This window comes from Diabrotica virgifera, chromosome 9 (assembly GCF_917563875.1).
Source record: "Diabrotica virgifera virgifera chromosome 9, PGI_DIABVI_V3a".
NCBI classification, from domain to species: domain Eukaryota; kingdom Metazoa; phylum Arthropoda; class Insecta; order Coleoptera; family Chrysomelidae; genus Diabrotica; species Diabrotica virgifera.
In genome coordinates this window covers 110,711,470-110,733,381 of record NC_065451.1, presented here as the reverse complement: position 1 = coordinate 110,733,381, position 21,912 = coordinate 110,711,470, and the positions used below count along the sequence as shown (strand labels likewise).

At 32.2% G+C, this 21,912-nt stretch overlaps 1 protein-coding gene across 2 annotated transcripts in view; it reads left to right on the top strand.

Annotated features, from left to right (window-relative positions):
- LOC126892384 (rho guanine nucleotide exchange factor 39) overlaps window positions 1-19,908 on the top strand; it is a 49,162-nt gene extending 29,254 nt beyond the window's left edge. The window contains exons 4-5 of one of the 2 annotated variants that reach the window (XM_050661902.1): window positions 9,189-9,748; window positions 18,398-19,908. In XM_050661902.1, coding sequence (XP_050517859.1) covers window positions 9,189-9,748; window positions 18,398-18,742 — 905 coding nt within the window. In that variant the 3' untranslated portion in view covers window positions 18,743-19,908. Of the gene's footprint in view, window positions 1-9,188; window positions 9,749-16,223; window positions 16,592-18,397 lie in introns of those variants that run through there. The other variant, XM_050661903.1, reaches the window with a different exon arrangement.
- The last annotated feature ends 2,004 nt before the right edge of the window (window positions 19,909-21,912 follow it).

The following is a 21,912-nucleotide window of genomic DNA, read 5'->3' as shown; positions in this document are numbered from 1 at the left end:
ATTCTGCAGAGTAGTTTGAAACTAGCACACCATTTAAAGTGGTAACCCTATAATATATGGTTTAAATATGTTATTTTTACAAAACATGGTGACTACAAGTCGATGTTATTAGATATAATAGAACACATGCTCAAAGGGCAACATGGTTCCCTGCTCGAAAATGCTAGGTACTTGCCAGTACAATGGGCACAGACCAACTGAGAAATTAGGAAATGGAAATGACAAGAGTGACATGACATGACAAGATAAAGCCAATTTTTGGTTAAAGCTTACAAAGTGTAGTTTGGTTTTGGATTTGTAGTAAAATCTAAAAGTTGTTATTAAATATCTGAAAATGCGATTTAAATTATTTAAATATTATAATCTATTGTAAAGTCTCAACTAGCAACTCTCTATTCCAGAAAAACTTATGGATTTATAGATTTAATGTGTTCTGAAGCTATTTACTTGTGGCATTTTTATAATTACGTATTATGGGAAATAAGCCACAATTTTATTAAAAAATGAATTTATTAACGTTTCGAAGCCCAAATCGGGTTTCGTTGTCAAAATACAAAATACTATTAAAATAAAACAAACATGTTGTTGCTAAGTAAAAAAATTCTTCTAACAATTTATTTAATCTGACTCATTTATATTGGCAATTCAGATGTATATTATACATTTTAAAGTAGAAGACTTTAAAATGATATCGCCAATATTTATGAGTTGCGTTCCTGGGACGACTTTACTAAAAGATAGTTCATTCGATTACATGAAATCAATCCCAACTCAAGAATATCCGTCGCAAAAAAATCATAGCATGTGATCTGTCTTTAAAAAGACAACCAAATGCAACGATGACAGTAAAATTCTCGCGTTAGAGATTCCATAGTAAATCACGAGGGGAAACCAGGAAAAAACCTCGTGATACTATCCCGACATCGTAAGTATTTGGTCTTACATTTAATCTACCTTCAAAAAACTAATACCAAATTCTGACTTTAATATGTTTAAATTATAAATAATATTAATATTACATAGATATACAATAAGTAATACTAAAATATAAAATTTGTACTAACTCGATATGTTATTGACTTACTAATCGTGGTATTTTCTTTCTATTGACTTCCTCTTTCAGTATGGGTAACCACATCCTACTGCATTCTACCGAGGAATTTGCGACACAATTGGTTTCATTTAGCATAATTAGAGCCGCTTCTTTGATTTTTCTCTTTTTACTATCTGATTCTTTCAGGACTATACTTGAATCTCTCCACTGAACTCTATGTTCATTATCCCATGCGTGTTGACATATCTGAGATCTATCAAATTCTCTGTTTTTAATATAAGACTGATGTTCACTTATTCTAACGTTTAATGGTCTTGATGTTTCACCTAAATAAAATTGTTCGCATTCACAAGGTATTCTATAAATGCAATTCTTTGTTCTTTCTTGTTCATTGTTAGGTTTAGTTTTAGATATAATAGATCTCAATGTGTTTGTTGTTTTGAATGTTGTTGAAATGTTGAATTTATTTCCTATCGTTTTAAGTTTCTCGGATAGTCCTTTTATATATGGTATTGTTATTTTCCTCGTATTATTTCTTGTGAATGTTGTAGGATCCCGTTCTAAGTTGTTCTGTTCCATTCGATCTAATTTTGTCAATTCCTTATTTATAAACGATAAAGGATAATCATTTTTTAATAAAACAGATGTTAACAATTGTTTTTCTTCTAAAAATGAATTTTCGTTAGAACAAGTAATTTTGGCTCTATCATATAAGGATTTAATGATTCCCTTTTTAACGTTGATGTTGTGATTTGATTTGTAATTGAGATATCTGTTGGTGTGTGTTGGTTTTCTATACACTTGAGTCTCATATCCAGTATCCTTCTTTGAGACTAAAACATCGAGGAAAGGCAAAGTTTTATTGTATTCCTTTTCCATTGTAAATTTTATTGTCTCTTCTTGATCGTTTATAATATTCAGGAATGTATCCAACAATTCTGATCTATGAGGCCATATTGAAAACACATCATCTACATATCTCCACCATACTGTGGGTTTTAAATTTTGTTTAGAAATGATATTAGTTTCGAAATCCTCCATAAATATATTAGCCAATAATGGAGATAAAGGAGAGCCCATTGCTAGACCAAAATTTTGTTTATAGAATTCATTATTTAGTTGAAAGGTATTATTAGTACATAATGTCAATAACTCCATTATAGCTGATACATTTAGTTTTGTCCTAGTTGTCAATGTATTATCATTTTCTAACTTCGTTTTAATTATGTTTAAAGTTTTATCTAATGGTACATTTGTAAATAAACTGTTTATGTCAAAACTTACTAAAATATTATTTGGATTAAATTCAATATTTGTTAATTTGTTTAAAAAATGTTGTGTATTTTTTATAAATGTGTCATTATTATTTGCAAATGGTTTTATAATATTTAATAAAAATTTTGAGAGCTCACTACAAGGAGAATTGATGGTACTACAAATGGGTCTAAGTGGAATATTCGCTTTATGAATTTTCGGTACTCCATAAAAATGTGGTGTCTTACTGTAATGAGGTGTCATTAATTTTCTTTGATAGTACGTTAGATCATTTTTAAATTTGAATAAAGTTTTATAAATTTTGTTTTCCAGTGTCTTCGTTGGATCCTTCGTTAATTTGGTATAAGGTCCATTTGTAATTAGATCTGTAATTTTGTCCTCATATTGTATTTTATCCATTATTACAGTTGCATTTCCTTTATCTGCTGGTAGGATTGTTATGGAGTCATCATTTTTTAAAGTTTTTAAAGCTTTCATTTCCTCTTTGCTGATGTTCTGTTCAATTTTATTAGATTTTTCCAATTCAAGTTTACATAGTACCCTATATTGTTCTTTTTCATGATTTGGTAAACACTGGGATATTTTTTCCACTGAGCTAATTATGTCTAATTTTGGAATAGATGGATGAGTAACAGCATAGTTTAAACCTTTTGACAATACTAAATTTTCAGTTGCATTTAAATTTCTATTTGATAGATTGACAACTGTCGCTAATATGTCATTATTTCTATTTAGGTTATCGAAAGCATGTAAACTATTTTGTTCACAAACCATACATACTCATAGACGTTTCACGTAAATTGTCAAGGTCAAGACAGCAAATTAGTTACCATTCCAATCCAGAGATGTCGCTGTCAGTCAATTTTCTTGTCATATTTAACAACTGACAGTTGACAATTAAATTAATTTGTTATTTACTTTTTATTTTACAGTCAATATAATAGATCCTGAAACAGTTTATTCCAATAGACAAGTGTGTCATCAACATTTCTGGCCTATATATTTTTGGAAGTTTGTAAAAGATTATAAGGTAATATTTATCTAAACAATCATCCTACAAGATTTTTTCAAAAATTTTCATTCAACTCAATATTACACATCAGTGCTTTCACGTGACACAAGGCAGTAGTGTTTAGCATTTTGAAAACAAATTGGAATATTTGAAGTTTTCAGTAAAATATTGAATAAAACATTGAATTGTCTTTCTGTTGTTTTAATTTCCTGCGAAATTTCATCAAAAATCCCGCAAAATTTATAAGTTGAAATTCCCACGTAACTAAAATTTGTCAATTTAGTTCCCATTCCAATCAAGATATGGCGTTAATTCGATCCGAAAGATTAACATGGTCGTGAAACGTCTATAAGTATATATGGTCTGTGATTTTGTTCTAAAAGAATATTAAATTTATTTAAATGTATATTTCTTTGTTTTTGGTATGAATTTTGATAAATTATTTGTAAACTAAAAGTAATTCGATCAAAATCAGAATTTGATATCATTCCAAAAAGCAAATCTTCAATACTTACGTTGTCTTGTTCGATAAAAAATAAATTTGACCTATGAAATTGTAACCTTTCCCGAATCATCGATAAACTGGCTCTATGTAGAATATTTTGAAGTCTTCTGCTTGAATATGCTGGCCGTAACCTCAAGCCCTTTGGTATTAAATTGTTGTTTCTACATCTTCTTAAAAATTTAATTGAATTCTGACAGTGTGCCAGTTTCTCGTATAAGGTTTCCAATCTCCTAAAATTTTGACAAACGCTAGGTCCATACCGGTTTCTTAATGTTGTTCTGAAGCTATTTCCTTGTGGCATTTTTATAATTACGTATTTTTTATGGGAAATAAGCCACAATTTTATTAAAAAATGAATTTATTAACGTTTCGAAGCCCAAATCGGGTTTCGTTGTCAAAATACTATTAAAATAAAACAAACATGTTGTTGCTAAGTAAAAAAATTCTTCTAATAATTTATTTAATCTGACTCATTTATATTGGCAATTCAGATGTATATTATACATTTTACTATAAGATAGTTTACGACTTTACTAAAAGATAGTTCATTCGATTACATGAAATCAATCCCAACTCAAGAATATCCGTCGCAAAAAAATCATAGCATGTGATCTGTCTTTAAAAAGACAACCAAATGCAACGATGACAGTAAAATTCTCGCGTTAGAGATTCCATAGTAAATCACGAGGGAAAACCAGGAAAAAACCTCGTGATACTATCCCGACATCGTAAGTATTTGGTCTTACATTTAATCTACCTTCAAAAAACTAATACCAAATTCTGACTTTAATATGTTTAAATTATAAATAATATTAATATTACATAGATATACAATAAGTAATACTAAAATATAAAATTTGTACTAACTCGATATGTTATTGACTTACTAATCGTGGTATTTTCTTTCTATTGACTTCCTCTTTCAGTATGGGTAACCACATCCTACTGCATTCTACCGAGGAATTTGCGACACAATTGGTTTCATTTAGCATAATTAGAGCCGCTTCTTTGATTTTTCTCTTTTTACTATCTGATTCTTTCAGGACTATACTTGAATCTCTCCACTGAACTCTATGTTGAGAATTTTACTGTCATCGTTGCATTTGGTTGTCTTTTTAAAGACAGATCACATGCTATGATTTTTTTGCGACGGATATTCTTGAGTTGGGATTGATTTCATGTAATCGAATGAACTATATTTTAGTAAAGTCGTCCCAGGAACGCAACTCATAAATATTGGTGATATCATTTTAAAGTCTTCTACTTTAAAATGTATAATATACATCTGAATTGCCAATATAAATGAGTCAGATTAAATAAATTATTAGAAGAATTTTTTTACTTAGCAACAACATGTTTGTTTTATTTTAATAGTATTTTGTATTTTGACAACGAAACCCGATTTGGGCTTCGAAACGTTAATAAATTCATTTTTTAATAAAAGTGTGGCTTATTTCCCATAAAAAATACGTAGATTTAATGTGGGTATAATTTCATGTTACAAAATGTGACGTCATCGACTGTGAAATGACAAGATGAAAGTTAAATTTAGTTAAATGAAATGAAATAGACTACAAACTAAACAATTAATGTACTGACGTGAAGGAATAGGAAGCTAAATGAACCAAAAATCGTAGTTTTAAGAGATTTTAATTAAAGTACTGTTGGTTGCCTAACAAGATGGTAGTGATTGGAGTATTTGAAGATAGCAGTAGGTATATGCATAAAACAACTATTTTAGATTTTAGTGTGTTAAATTTATTAGCATACTATTGTACTGATTAATTATGTCTGTTAAAAGTGGGAGAGGAATTGTGGAAAATTAAAGTAACTAAGAATACAGATAGTGAATTAAATTTTGTTGTCAAAGAAATGATTTTAATAAAATGTAGTCGAATAAATAAAAGTATGTAATAAATTTCATAAAGGAAATGGGAAATAAACTATGTGACAGCAAAATCTAATTGACTTTATGTTGTATTGGATGGACTGAAGGAATTCGAGGAAATATACCTTGATAGGCTACCAGACGAAGTGATTAGTGAATGAACAAAGGAATGAGAGCTACTAATATAGGTCAAATTGAGGGTTGATGTCAATATGGAAAGAAGAATCTAAATTGAATGAGTATCAGGAATAGAGAACTAAGAGATTGATTTCTATAGGTGGTATTACAAAATAAATCTACACGAATAACCTAAACCAATCAAATCAATAATAAAGTATCAAAACCGAATTTTCTGGGCTTATTACCTTGTGCACAATGTAACGTACCGTTTACATAAGTTTGGGAACTTAATACGCTAATATATCAGTATGTTATATAAAAAAAGTAAGCTAAATCTTAAAAAAAGTAATTAATAAACATAGTGCATCAACCAAATGTCTGAAATATAAAACACAATAGTTACTCAAAGTCACAAAACTGATTGTTCCCAAACAAACCCATTCCTCGAACGACTAACCAAAAGGTTCCCAGAAAATGAGCACTAGGATGGTGCCAAACCATGCTTCCTGCAAGCACAGGTGAAGAAGATAGAAGCTTGCTCCCAGGTTGACTGACTGTATCCGGAATAGGTTCCTCTCAGGTGGGTGAGGGTCTATGACTTCCCATGTTGTGTTATATTATTTCCCCAAAAGACTAAAACAAATATTTCCCAGTCTTAATTTCAATGTAAAAGTCTATCCCACAAAAAAGATCTCTCATTATTAAATAGTCTTGACCTTGACAAAAATGTATGTGACAATTTCAAATTACAGACACATGAGTTTGGAATTTAAATACAGAATAGATATGATTTCTTTAAAATAATTATAGGATACTTATTAATGATGTTGGAAGAATTCAAAAGGAACTTTTCACTTTAGTATACCCAAAAAAAATTAAGAATATTAGAATTTTCTCTGAACGACTATTATCTATAGATATTGGAATGATTAAAAGATACTAAATTCAACTAATAAATTTACTAGGAAAATTGAATTGGAAGCAATATTTTATTATATGTAAAAATAATGTAACATGCCCGGTCATTAACCTTTTTATGTCAAAAAATATATGGATTTAGGTATTTACCGGAATCTCAGTTCTTCATTACTATTGTCCCTCTATAAACCACTGGATAGATTCTGGGAAAACACTGTGGATACCATTTACTTCCAAGGGAACTTTATTTCCCAATAAAGACTTATTAATTATAAGAAAGATTCTGCCATTTTGGGTACTTCTTCTTCTTCTTTTTCGTTTTTGGTTTCGCTGCAAGGCGATTACCAGCACGATTTATAAGCGATCTTGACGTAGTCTGGCTCTAAGCCATACCAAAATCGCTGACTATGTTCTTGTAAGGAAGCTTTTGATGAGGTGTGATGATTATAATTAAATGAGATTAATTGGGTCAGGTTAAGTATGATTAAAAATTAAAACATAAATTAAATGACAAATAGCAACATAATATAACACGGATACATATAAACAGTTGAGCCTTGCAATTTGTAAGCTTATTTTGTTAATTGCTAGAAAACGCATTGCAGTTTATAAGCTTATTTGGTTAATTGCAAGAAAACGCATAATTACATTGACTGATTCTTCCGTTAAGGAACTTAGAATATTGTATATAGAGAGCGGTGTTTTGAAGTTCATGGAAATAAATTTTGTGTATATATCAAAATTAGGAATCACATTAATCGGGCATTCAAAAAAGATGTGGTTTAGATCCTCGAGACGACCACATTCACAAAAAGGATTATCTTTTATATTCATTTTATACAGATGCTGTTTTGTTAAACAATGGCCTGTGCGCATTCTAATGATGGTGGTAGTGTGTCTTCGATTTCTATATGGAAAATTTGAATACCAAGGTTTTGTAGGAAAGAAGTCTTGAATTGTTTTGTATTGCGAAGTCTTCTTCTGGACTAAAGATTTCCATTTTTCTTGGTACTCTTTTGTAATTTTTCCTCTGATGACTGATAGGGCATCCTGGGAATTCAGTTGTACTTCCATGGGTACATTCAGGTCTCTTCCTATTTTTGCCAGTATGTCAGCCTGGGTGTTACCAAATATACAGTCGGAAAAATGAAAGAATACCCATGAACGAACACATAAAACACGCTGTATTTTCCTGTCACCGTGTCACAAAGAAAATTTCCCAGCGCAAGTACATGTAATAATAATTATTACATGTACTTGCGCTGGCCAATTTTTTGTATGACACGGTGACAGGAAAATACAGCGTGTTTTATATGTTCGTTCATGGGTATTCTTTCATTTTTCCTACTGTATTAGAGTGTCCAGGTATCCAGGAAAGGAGAATTTTGGTACCATTCTCATTGGCTGAAGATATAAGTTTCTTTGTTTTTAGGGCCCTTATATCTGCTGAAGCAGATATGTTACATGTTTTAATATTGGTTATTGCATTGAGCGAATCAGAAAATATTATAGCTTTCTTTAGATGTTTTGTAGTTGCGACTTCCACCGCTTGATGTATTGCTATACTCTCTGCTTTGCTTATGCTTAGAGCTCCAGGAAGTCATTTTGGGTACTTCACTATTTCGGCTAAAAAGTCAAGTGACGAGTGAAATCCGCTTCTCCGACAAGGTAAACGTCCAATTATCTCAGAACACGAAGTCATATTCACCACTGGGTGGCGTATAGTACGTTCCGTACACCGAAGTGTGACGTCACGTAAATAGTTAATTACGAGAAAATTAGAGCATTTAAAAGAGATTAAGGGAAAATAATTATAAAAATAATTAGAGAATTTTAAAAACTTGAGTAACGAGACGCACCGTTACAAGCTCGCTCTGCTCATAATATCAGACTCTTTCGATAAAAGAGTAACTTTACTGACTTGGTACATAAATAACTATAACTTAACTGACTGTTTCAGCATTCCACATATGTACGCATCTGGTGGCGTTAGTTCTGGTGAATGGCAACTCTCAAAATGATCGCGCAATATTCGAAGAGACTCCCTGGCAGTGTGACAGGTTGTCCCGTCCTACTAAAACCTTTGTTGATTTTAAGCTTGAACCGTTTTCGTGACCTTTTCCGTATGACCAAAAATTGTACACCACCATAAAAATTTTTTCTGCAAAACTGAGAACCAGTCTGGAGCACCTAACATTAACACGATATTCACATAGGTTAGAACAACGTTCGGAAACCACTCGGTACCTGACACACAAATTTGAGGTATACGAATTTCATAGAAAATTGTATCAAGTACAAATAATATTTGCTGGAGAGTATTGCGGACACTCAACTGTTACACCATTATGTTTACTGTTTGTGGTTTCTTCATAATCTTAAATTAGATTATATATAATACAATAATGTTTTTTAGAATGTCTAGAAAAAATTGAGGATGCCGCTGAACATATCAATAAAATAGTCGAAGACCAAGAAAATATGCAGAGGCTACTAGAATTACAGAGGTCATTGAAAAGTGGAGAACCGAACATTGTAACACCAGGCAGGACCTTAGTAAAAGAAGGAATTCTCATAAAAATGGGGACAAAAAATTCCCCAAGTGAAAAACTATACACTGTTTTAATGAACGATATTATTTTATTTGCTAAAACTAAAAAAGAAGAGTTACAGGTTAACTCTCTGAAATGTATGAGCATCTTTCCGTTAGGAAAATGTAAAGTTCTGGAAATTCTCGATAAGGGATGTATGAAAATTTTATGCCAAAATGACGAGCTTGTGCTTTATCATGACCAATTTAGTGAGACAAAAATTTGGATAGAAACCCTTAAAGAAGCAATCGAGAGCCATTTGTCTGGAAAGAGGACCTTGAGGAAAGACAGCTCATCCCGGAGACCGGTAAAGAGGAAAGATATGTTTGAGTATCATGAAGTAGGAATAAGTCCCGGTCGACCATTGATTAAAAAAAGAAAAGTGGTAAGTTTATGATTTTAGTAAAATTTTTACCGTTTTTACTCATATTCGCGTTAATTTGTAGTGTGACTACAAAAAGTTATATCAGTCAGTTGTATATAATTAGTATAAGTTTTAAGAGATAATTCTGGATTCTAACTTGCATAGCCAAAATAGTCTGGTCAATTGGCTATGCCAAGGCCATAAAAACCAAAAAAAAAACTTGCATAAAGGTTCTTAAGTTGCTTGTTTAAGGATCGATTCAATATGTGTATGGAATGTTGTCACATTAGAACAGATAAATTGAATTAAAGAAAAACTACTACTGTAGTAACATAGCCATGTTTTAATAATATGGTACTATGCAACAAAATCAGGTTGAACCGTGAAGGTCAAATAGAGCTCAGCAGGAAGAGGACCGTCAATATATTGATGAATTTTGTACCTTCCACTTCGTAACATTGTAATAATGCTGGAGGAAAATGTATTATTTGGGAGCATGATGAGCGTAGGGAGTCAGATGAACGTAGTCCAAAGTGTACGGGTAAAATGTAACAGTAGAGCAACTACATGTTAAAAAAGTTATGCGATAAAATAACCGTTGCCCTACCCAAAATGGACGCCTATGACCGGTACTAGAAATTCGCAAGTTATGGAATTGATTTATCTCTGGAAGAGAAATCATCATCATTGCATCTACACTCCTAGCGGAGCGATTGCCGCCCCCTTTGGGTTCTTCTGATTCGTTTGTCGCGGTGAATCAATCCGCATTAACATTTTGGTTTTACAATTGGTTGTGTGATTTGGCATCTTCTACAATTATTTTTCTCAATTCGCTCCTGTTTTTACTTATGGTTACCCATTCTCTAACTCCCATCTTCTTAAGGTCCTCGACTATCTGTTTCTCCCATCTAGTTTTGGGCCTTCCTCGTGGTCTGCCTGATACAGCTCTCCATTTGGTAATTTTCTTTATAACGGCTTTTGGATTTTTCCTTTCTATATGTCCCCTCCGAAATAAGGTGCAAATTAACCCCTCATCCACCAGAATTTAAATGCATTGTTTTTCTTCTACAATACCTTTTATTAGAGTGTTATTTCTATGTTCAAAAAGTTAAACTGATTTAAAATGAATATTTTTTGAAAAAAATAAGATCAAATTATAGAGCGCATTTTTAGATTTTCTTAAAAATCTTCCTTTTTGTTCTTGTAATTCGAAAATGATAAGAGATACGAAAAAAAATACCATACAACAATGAAGGGTTTCTTTAGATAATTTTTTTTATTTCTCATTACTGTATCTCTTATCATTTTCAAGTTACAGAGAAAAAGGAAGAGATTTAAGAAAATTTAAAAATGCGCTCAATGATTTGATCTAATTTTTTTCAAAAACCATTCATTTTAAACTCATCCAACTATTTGAACATAGAAATAACACTGTAATAAAAGGTATTGTAGAAGAAAATCGATGCATTTAAATTCTGGTGGATGAGGGGTTAAACATATTTCTAATTTTTTGTTAAAATGCATTTATTCATCAATTTTTTGCAGCATATCTCGCTTAGTTTGAATGTAATCGACATTCAATATTCCTCATTTTAAAGATCTTTCCAAGCACTACAAAAGGTACTGGTAGCATTATACACCTAAAATCGACCGTTTCTCTGTTATTTCAAATTGAATACACCGATTTGAGCATACACAAAAAAAAACAACTCTTCACCTACCATATCTCTTTTAGTATTGTAACTAGAAGATTTATGAATGAACGAATCTCTTTGTTTTTTTATAGGCTACAAAAATGTTTTATATAGTTTTTAAGTTAGATACATAGTTTTTAAGGTATTCGCAAAAAACCGTTGGACAGTGTGTTATCGTTCAATGAAAATTGTTTGCCCACTTAGAAATCCAATGAAATTTATATACACTAAGCATCAAAATTAACGCACCACCTTAAAAATGGGACATTTGTGACGTTTCGTATTTCCTAAATCTGTTATACGATTTGAGTGATGTTTTAGTATATTATTCGCGGTGTGCAAGTACTTGGAAGGGATACGCGAAACGATCGTGCGCGAATAGCGGAGACATATTGCAACTTTCTTAAATAATTCATATTGCCAATTGAAATTGTCAAATTGACGTACATTTCATACCTTCTGTCATTGAAGCAGAAAAATTATATATTGCTCCACAATATTGATATGATATGCAATTATTATATAGAGGTAAATTTAATTAATTGTATTTTGCTTGCAGTACTGCATTTTAATAACTAATTTTATTTACTACATACTTTTGTTTACGTTTGGATAACATAACCTAAATCTTATTTTTTCTTCTTATTATTTTTTTTGGACTATGGCCTTGACAATTATGCAGTAACCAGGTCCATATAATTGGCCAATATAATTACAAGTGCGAATAAAAGTGCAGAGCGTAGAAATAGGTGTCGCTTTTCCGAACTTGCACGGTCCCAATAGCTTGATTTTTCAAGAATATTGATGTAATAATATTATTATTACTAAAGAGGTAAGTGTCATTGTATACCGGGTGTAACAATGATAGTGTGTTTTTTCCTCAAAGTTTGGAACACCCTGTGGAATATTGTAGCGTATATAAAATATTGAAATTAAAACTCAACTGTAGCCTTAGGCTTTCTTAACATTTTGCTTTTTGATTCATTCGATTATGTTGGATAATAAAACAGTTAGGTACTTTAACAACTAGCAATGTTGTTATCAATATCAATCAATACAGGGTGTTTCTAAATAACTGCGACAAACTTTAAGGGGTAATTCTGCATGAAAGAATAATGACCGTTTGCTTTATAAACATATGTCCACAAATGCTTTGTCTCCGAGATACGGGATGTTTAATTTTTTCTTACATACTGACGATTTATTTATTGCTCTAAAACTGGTTGAGATATGCAAATGAAATTTAGTAGGTTTTAAGGGGTAGTTATTGAGCATTTTGTGACATACAATTAAGAATTATATATTCACCATTGGCGTGCATACGGGTATAAACCTTTTTGATACACCCCGTATGCACGCCAATGGTGAATATAAAACTCTTGATTGTATGTCAAAAAATGCGCAATAACTACCCCTTAAAACCTACAAATTTCATTTGAATATCTCAACCAGTTTTAGAGCAATAAATAAATCGTCAGTTTGTAAGAACAAATTCAACATCCCGTATCTCGGAAACAACGTATTTGTGGATATATGATTATTAAGCAAACGGTCATTATTTGTTCATGCAGAATTACCCCTTAAAGTTTGTCGCACTTATTTAGAAACACCCTGTATTGATGAATAACATGGCTAGTTGTTAAAGTACCTAACTTTTTTATTATCCCACATAAGCGAATGAATCAAAAAGCAAAATGTTAAGAAAGCCTAAGGCTACAGTTGAGTTTTAATTTCAATATTTTATATACACTAAAATATTCCACAGGGTGTTCCAACCTTTGAGGAAAAAACACACTAAAGTATTTTCCCCCTAAGAAGACCGCTTTGTAATTAAATGCTGATAACTTTATTACTAGCAGACCAGATAAACGGCGATATGTTTTACACTGTCTGTATGAATAACATTTTACTGGTCTGTTGTGTCAGTCAGCACTACTCAACAAGTTTTCGTTTATTCGTGTTAATATTTTATTGCAATAGTACGGAATATATAGTGCGCTGGAATAAGAGTAACTCCTCTTAATAACTTATTAATTTTTAGCACATAAGCAAAACGCTCGGACAGGTCGATTTTTAAAATAATCATAGTATATTATAGCATCAATGTTTCGAACTCTACGCGGTCCCTCTTCAGCTGACAGTGATAACTTTGATTTTTTTAAATGGGAAGGTACATCATGTGTATACAATATTGTAAAATGTATTCATTTTTTTCGAATCCTGAGAAAAGTAATAAGTATTTTTAAAAAATTTAAACGCAGAATGAAATACCGTAGAACCCCGATTATCCGTGCTCCTCGGGACCGAAGGGTAACACGGATAATTGAAAAGCACGGATAATCCGAACATGTATTTCTTATTAACAACATTAAAATTGTATTTCTTATGTATAATACATAATATGTACGTATACACTTACATATGTATCTACCATAAAAAATAACAGAAAAAAATAAATCTTTCATTATGAGTCTTTCTTTCGTCATATAGAGTTTCCGTCAATTGATTTACGATGACGCTATTTTGATAAAACCTCAAAAACGCAAGTTGAGTAATAGAAAATCATAGCACGGATAATCCGCAGCACGGATAATCCGCAGCACGGATAATCCGCACCCGGATAATCGGGGTTCTATTGTATTACAATATTATCGATGGTCAAAAGTCCCTGAGAACTTCTATAATGATTATTTTAATAAGTCACAGGGGTAAAAAAAAAAAAGAAAATTTAGTCGGACTTTTTATTTCAAATATATCATTCAAATGAAATTTTTGTTTATTCTAAGGGACTTTCAGCACTCGGTAATAATGTAATATTTTATTCTGCGTTTAAATTTTTCAAAAATACTTACTAGTTTTCTCAGGATTCGAAAAAAATGAATGCATTTAAAAACAATTCGATCGAAATTTTGCGCCTACACTCTTAAAAAGGATTAAAGTATTATACATTTTTGTAATCAGTATTTCAAACACTTTTAAATGAGCTATCACATGATGTACTTTCCCATTTAAAAAAATCAAAGTTTTGCCTGTCACCTGAAGAGGGATTGCGTAAAGTTCGAAACATTGATGTTATAATATACTTTGATTATTTTAAAAATCGACCTGTCCGAGTGTTTTGCTTATGTGCTAGAAATAAATAGGTTATTAAGGGGGGCACTTATTCCAGCGCACTGTATCTTATTTAAACAGTGAATTTACATGTTATTTTTTTAATTTCTTGTGACGTATCGTATAATGTAGGTTTAGCCAATAATCAAAGTTATGCGTTTACAAAAGCATATTATTTAAAAAATATAAGGAGTACCATGTGTCATAATTATTATAATCTCCTTTATACACGTAAAAAAATGTGTTTAGTAAATATATATTTCTTAAATCCACCCAATCAAAATGATTCATGGTATTTAAAAATATCTATTAACGACACTGTTATCGACAAAGTCGATCAAATTCAAACTTGTCATCATATTACACTTTTGTTTATCGTTAAAAATTAAATGATGGTTGTGAATTGTATTAGTGTTATTATATTTTCGCAAAATACATAATCAGCAAAAATCTTATTTAAAATATGCGAACCGTTTTTGCAATCACTACACTTGTTTAAACCTTTTGTTTTGTTGAAAACACGGAAGTGATTTAGTGCCGGTTTGTTTCAAGGTTATATTTAATACAGTGTCTGTAGAAAGTAGACTCCTGGATGTATTTTATTCAAATTTGGAGTTACCAGCAACTTGTGAAGTATTTTCCAATTTTACTGCATGCAAAACCATTCGTATAATTTTCATTCTACGTAAAATAGAGATCTTAACGAACATTTGATGTCGACAAATAATTTCGAGTATTCGAAATATTCCGTCCCACTTCTTTTAACACGCGCTGTATATACATATATTCACTTTATTTGCCTTTGATAGAGTAAAATCCAATATTCTTACTGAACATAAAATACAGGAAATTCAATATTTTTACTTTTCAAGCGATCGGAATTAAATATTAACGCCCCACTGTTTGAAACCCACTGATCATCTTTTAATTGCATATCGGCCGTCATAGGGTAAAAGGACTTTATCATTGTTACACCCGGTATACAATGACACTTACCTGTTTAGCAATAATATTATTGCATCAATATTCTTGAAGAATAAAGCTATAATATACTAAAAAACTCACTAAAATCGAGCCATTAAAAATGTCCCATTTTGAAGGTGGTGCGTTAATTTTGATGCTTAGTGTATTTGGGGTCATGTGAATAAAAATAACGAATTACAGCAACATTACACTGATAACAGATTCCATGGGCTGTTTTCACTTCGTTGCTACAGATAGATAGGGGAGAGTTGGACAAAACCGGGTAGGTTGATAAAACCGGGTACCCCTTAATTCTTCTAATTGTCTACTGCTATCTATTAGACAATGTTGAAATTAGTGTCCCTTTACCACCAACAGTCGTGTGTATTCATTTCTACCTCATTTGAGTAATCTGTGCCGGAGCAGTAAGACCTCACCTGTTTTTTGATGCAGGAAACTCGATTTTTAAGATAAGTTTATAGCTGTTTTCTCCTCTAATGAATAACTAATGGCCATTTCAAAATTTAATACATGTAACTTAGTATATTACCTTTAATTTGGCCAAAAATTTTGAATATTATTTCATAACTTAAAAAATTAAATAACAATTAATGTCTTGTTTACGAGTTTGACAAAACCGGGTAGTCCGAAAATCGACAAAACCGGGTACCCGATTTTGTCAGACCTGTTGTTACTTCTAGTGTTTGCAGTGGTTTTTTTGCTTTTAGTTAACTACAACATGTGGCTTCTTCTGTTGAAGAAGCTAGTAGGAAAAATTTTAAAAAAATCTCCAGTCGTAAAAAAATTAAGACTAAATGAACTGGACAAAAAAAAGAAAAAACGTGTAAAAAGGGGTGCACCAAAAACAAAATTTTGGAGAGTTTAGAGGAAGAAGATAATAATGACTATGCGTGTCTATATTACAATTAACTATTTTCAAATTATAATGCGAAGGAAGGCTGGATAAAATGTGTGTCTTGCACCAAATGGGCTTATAACGCCTGTAGTGCCTATGATGATGTAGATGAAGTTTTTATTTGCGACTTCTGTTCATAGATTTTCGATTTTTGTTCACATACTTTTAATAAATATTTTATTTTCTGCCCATTAGTCATTTTACATGGTAATTAAGTTACTACCCGGTTTTATCATACCGGTTGGACAAAACCGGTTATTTTGCAATATTTTCATAAAACTTAAAAAAATTTAAAATCTAAGAATATTTTTAAAAATTGACATTGGCATATCAAACTTAAGTCATTTGAGAATATTTCAATCTGCAGCAAACATTTGCTACTCTCACATAGCAAAAGATACAGACGGTTTTTGGAGTGGTACCCGGTTTTGTCCAACTCTCCCCTACGCATGAATGTCAATTTTGACGTTTCACATAAATTAATATAAATTCAACATCTCAAAAGCAAAAAATTTTCTTCCGAATATCCCTCGAACATTGATAAATCCTCAAAAATTGAATAACAGATTTCTTAAGCTTTAATTTATTGTAAAAATATATATTATTGTAAAACTTAATTTATTGTAAACAGAGCTCCGCCTACGGCATCGGTCTGCTTTCAAGCAACAAGCTTTTGAAATCTGTTATTAAATTTTTTCTCACAATTATCAATGTCCTCAATCCTCGGGTTATTACTACTGAAAATGGCCAATTGTCAACCACGAATAACTGAAAAAGTATTGAGTTTCCAAAAAATATATATAACAGTTTTTGCTTAGAATTAGGTTCTCTAGCCCCTTCCGTGGTTATTTTAACCAAACAATTTTCCACCCCCGAGAAGGGGTGGGAACCGCCACCATGAAAAAAGTGCCATAGTATATAGGATAGACTTTGAATTAGGAGATAAGTAGAGGCTACTCCCAAATTTTCATTAAAATCCATGCAGTAGGATAGAATTCGGAGGTAAATCCTGTTATTACTCTTATTGACTGGCGTAATAGAGATATTATAATGAAATTCAAATAGCATATGTAAACTATTAATTTCTCAGAAAAATGAACTAATTTGAATTGAAAGTATGACTAATATTCTATTGATTCGAACATCGAACATTTTCTAAAATTGTCTCAATTTTACAAAAAAAAAATATAAAATTTACAGGAATTAATGATCGTAGAACCATAAAATATTTTCAAGTATACAAGATGTCTCTAAAATATCAAAATAACAGAGCAACTTTGTTATTTTTATAGAATGCCAGTATCTAAATATGTAGTACGATAACGATAATAGATCGGTACGATAAAGTTGTCGGGCGGCCTTTCCGTCCAGCGTTTTTTGTTATAGACTTGTTTAATAATAAAATTTTTAAACATGTTTTATTTGAAAGTTAAAAAAAAATTTATGACTTGTAATCGCGAAAGATAACCTGCAATAATTAACATATTTACGTTGTCGGACTTAAGCAACGAGGCTGTAAATGTTCCTACAAATTTACAGCCTCGATTGACCGATCTCTTGTCGGGCAAGAGATCGACAATTTTTTTAATTAGTTATAAGTACATACCTTCAATTAAAAATTAAGAGTTTTGTAATTACAAAACTGTACCACGCTATAGTGGCATTTTGCATCTTGCGGGTGTCGGATTCAACCTTTTTGGCCGACAAAAATAATTTATTTTATTTTAATTTATAAATCATGTTTTGATTAAAATTAAAAATTATAGTTTCTCAATAAGAAAACATAACCGCGCTAGAGCTACAAATTTAGGTATTGTGCATGCGGAAACGCGTCCAACTTGCGCTCTGAAAATTTACAGAAAGTGGTACACTCACTCAAACAAAGCAGTTAAGACTTTTGTAATAATTTTCAAAAAAGGACGGTGTACTGAGGACTATATGGTTTGTGATTCTGAAATAAAGAGTTTCATAATTTAATGTTTTTAGGAACCACAAACAAAGGCTTTGAAGATAGTGGCTACGGCAAGAATTTCAGGACGAAAACCGATCATAAGAACACCCTTTGTTGAAACCACTACCATATCAAGTAAAACGATTACCAATAATCACATTGTAAATGAACCTGATCACAATATAGAAAAAGAAGAAGTACATTCTCAATTTCCCAAAAATCATTTAGAATCAGAATCTGAAACTTCCACTGAAGTCAATCAACATATGTCCAAGGAGTTGCTCGTGTATGGAAAACCACACAGTAACGATAATCTAAAGACTGGTTTCTTCGGTGCTGTGACTACTTCGTTAAAAAAGTTGTTTACATTTAGAAAATAAGTACTTTTAAGAATTCTGCTTTAAGGTACGTTTTTACTGGAGCGGCTGTTGCGCTCAGCGCTGAACGATCATCGCAGACCGATGATCCCTATGCGACGATCGCAACCGGAGTGTTTTATGTAAGCGATAATTATAGTCTTCATCCTCTTCTTCTCTAGGTGCCGTCTCCGCTTCGAAGGTTGGCAATCATCAGAGCGATTTTTACTTTTTAGACCGTGGCTTCAAATAATTCGTTGTTACCAAATCCAAACCATTCCCTAAGGTTCTTCAGCCATGCGTTACGTCCCCTTCCTTGAAGCGAAAAACGCGATAGACTACCCCCCAGATAATCCAAATAATCGAAAATATTACTCCAATCATCCAATATAGCTATCGTTCACCCTAGCGTAGCTCAGTCTCCCAAGGTGTGAGTTGGTCTTGTCCTAATCTTAAACATGAACTGTGAAAATTCAGAATGGAAGCAAACAAAGCAATATTTTCACTAATCATGTTTATTGTTCATAAAGATATAATAAAAACAGGGACGCGCCGTCCATAAGGGCGAAGAGGGGCGGCGCCCTGTGAGTGAATCAAAAAGGCGCCGCGCCGGTATGTGCCGAAAAATAAATTTGACAATACCGAAATTACTAGAAATATTAGTAATATTTTATTATCTTGTAAAATTGAAAACTTAATCGTAGGTATCTAAATATTAAAATAGCAGTTAGTATTACTTTGATCCCATAAGTGTAGGAACCCTTATTTCTATCATTAAACTGAAATGTTAGTCCATTAACTCACGGTAAAATATTGCAAAACCTCCGAATTTTAGAACAGCTTAGATTTGACATAAAATTTGGCATACACATAACTAACATGCCAAAGAAAATAAGTGATATTGTATCAGCGTGTGCGTTTGCCCTGGGAGTGAGTACCACATCGTCTCAGAGGTGAAAAAATACAAGTTCAAAATAAGACCGGAGGTGGACAAACTGACGAATTGTAAGTAGTATGTAACTTTAAAGATAAATTATAAAGTTTTCGATAAAGTCGATCATCATCATCCAGCCTCAAAAGTCCACTGCTGAACATAGGCCTCCTCCCCTCGTTTCCAACCCCATCTATCCTGCGCCGCCCTCATCCAGTTTTTATTTACCTTTCTCAAGTCGTCAGTCCATCTTGTAGGCGGTCGACCGACGCTTCTCTTGTCTTCTCTTGGCCTCCATTCCAATAACCTCTTCGTCCATCGCCCATCTGTCATTCTGGCTACGTGTCCTGCCCATCTCCACTTCAACCTGGCTATCCTCTCGATGACGTCAGTCACCTTTGTTCTTCTCCTGATTTCTTCGTTTCTGATTTTGTCTCGCAGAGTTATTCCTAACATTGACCGCTCCATTCTTCTCTGCGTGACTCTTAGTTTGGTAGCCGAGGCTTTAGTTAAGGTAAGTGTTTCTGATCCGTACGTCAAGACTGGGAGGACACACTGATCGAATACCTTTCTCTTTAGACATGTGGGTAACTCACTTTTAAAAGTTTCTCTCAGTTTTCCAAATGCTGCCCACCCAAGACCGATTCTTCTCTTCAGCTCATGAGTCTGGTTATCCCTGCCAATCGTAATTTGTCATTATTTTTGTTTTTGAGATGTTTATATTTAAACCTACATTTTCTGTAGCTACAACGAGTTCTTGTACCATCTCTCTGCCATACCTAGATCCTCAGCTACTATGACTATATCATCGGCGAAACGTAAGTTGTTTAGGTATTCTCCATCTATTTTTATTCCCTTTGTCATCCAATCCAAACTCTTGAAAGCATGTTCTAAGACCGTATTAAAAAGTTTAGGTGACATTGGGTCTCCTTGTCTAACCCCCCGTTCTATTTTTATGCGATTACTGTTAGTATGTAATTTGACAGTGGTTGTTGCCTGTAAGTATATTTTGTGTAATAATTTTGTATACCTATAATCTAGCCTGCATTCTTTAAGCGCCTGTAATATTTTGCTAAGTTCAACTGTGTCAAAGGCTTTATGAAAATCGATAAAAACTAGAACTAGGGGTTTATTGTATTCCACTACTTTCTCTATCAGGGTTTTTATACTTTGTAGATGGTCATTTGTTCCGTAATTTTTTCGGAATCCTGCCTGTTCTCTTGGTTGATAAATCTCTAACTTTCTTTCCATTCTCTTAACTATTATTCGCGTAAATAACTTATATAAATGGCTGAGGAGGCTAATCGGTCTGTAATTCTCTAAATTGGCTTTGTCTCCTGCCTTGTGTAATAGAATCATAGTAGCGTTGTTCCAGTCTGTTGGAATATTGGCGTTGTGAAGGCAGATATTGAAAAGTTGTTTAATTTTTTCAAGTAGTATATTTCCTCCAATTTTTAGTGCTTCTGATACTATTCCATCTTCACCTGGGGTTCGATTATTTTTCATTTTCTTCAGAGCCTCTTTGATTTCTGATTTTGTTATATCGGGCATTAAATCCGATCCTTGATTTAATACCCCAGTTTTTACTGTAATTGGAGGTTGCGCATTGTCATCTTTTTTTCTTGATTTGTATAACTCTGTGTAGAACTCTTCGACTATTGTTAATATTTCATCTCTGTTTGTAGTTTCTTTTCCAGTTCTGTTTCTTAGTTTGTTGATTTCTATTTTTCCTTTTTGTACGCTTACGTTCTTCAAAACTTTCATGTCCTTATTTTGCTCTATTGCTTGTTTTGTTTTTTCTACATTGTAGTTTCTTATGTCTTTTCTTATTGACTTTGTGATAGTCTTATTTATTTGATTTAGCGCTTCTTTGCTGGAACTTGTATCTCCTTTCATCTGTCGTCTTAGTTCTATAAGGGTTTTAGTAGGTTGACTTAGTTTTTCATCTTTTTGGTTTGTTGGACAGTACTTAGTTTGAGCCTGTTGTATTGTGGTGATTATTTGCTTGTTCAGTATATTAATGTCTGTTGTTGTTGTATCTTTCAATGTATCATTAATATATTTTTCGAACTCCTGAATATTAGTTGGTTTTACCCATTTCTTTGGGTGTTTCTTATTTATCATTTTGAGTCTTTCCTTTTCGATCGATATCGTTATTTTAGCTCTTACTAACCTGTGATCACTGCTTGTGCTGAACTGGTTTAACACATTTACGTCTTTAAATAATTCTTTTTTATTTGTTAAGAAATAGTCGATTTCGTTC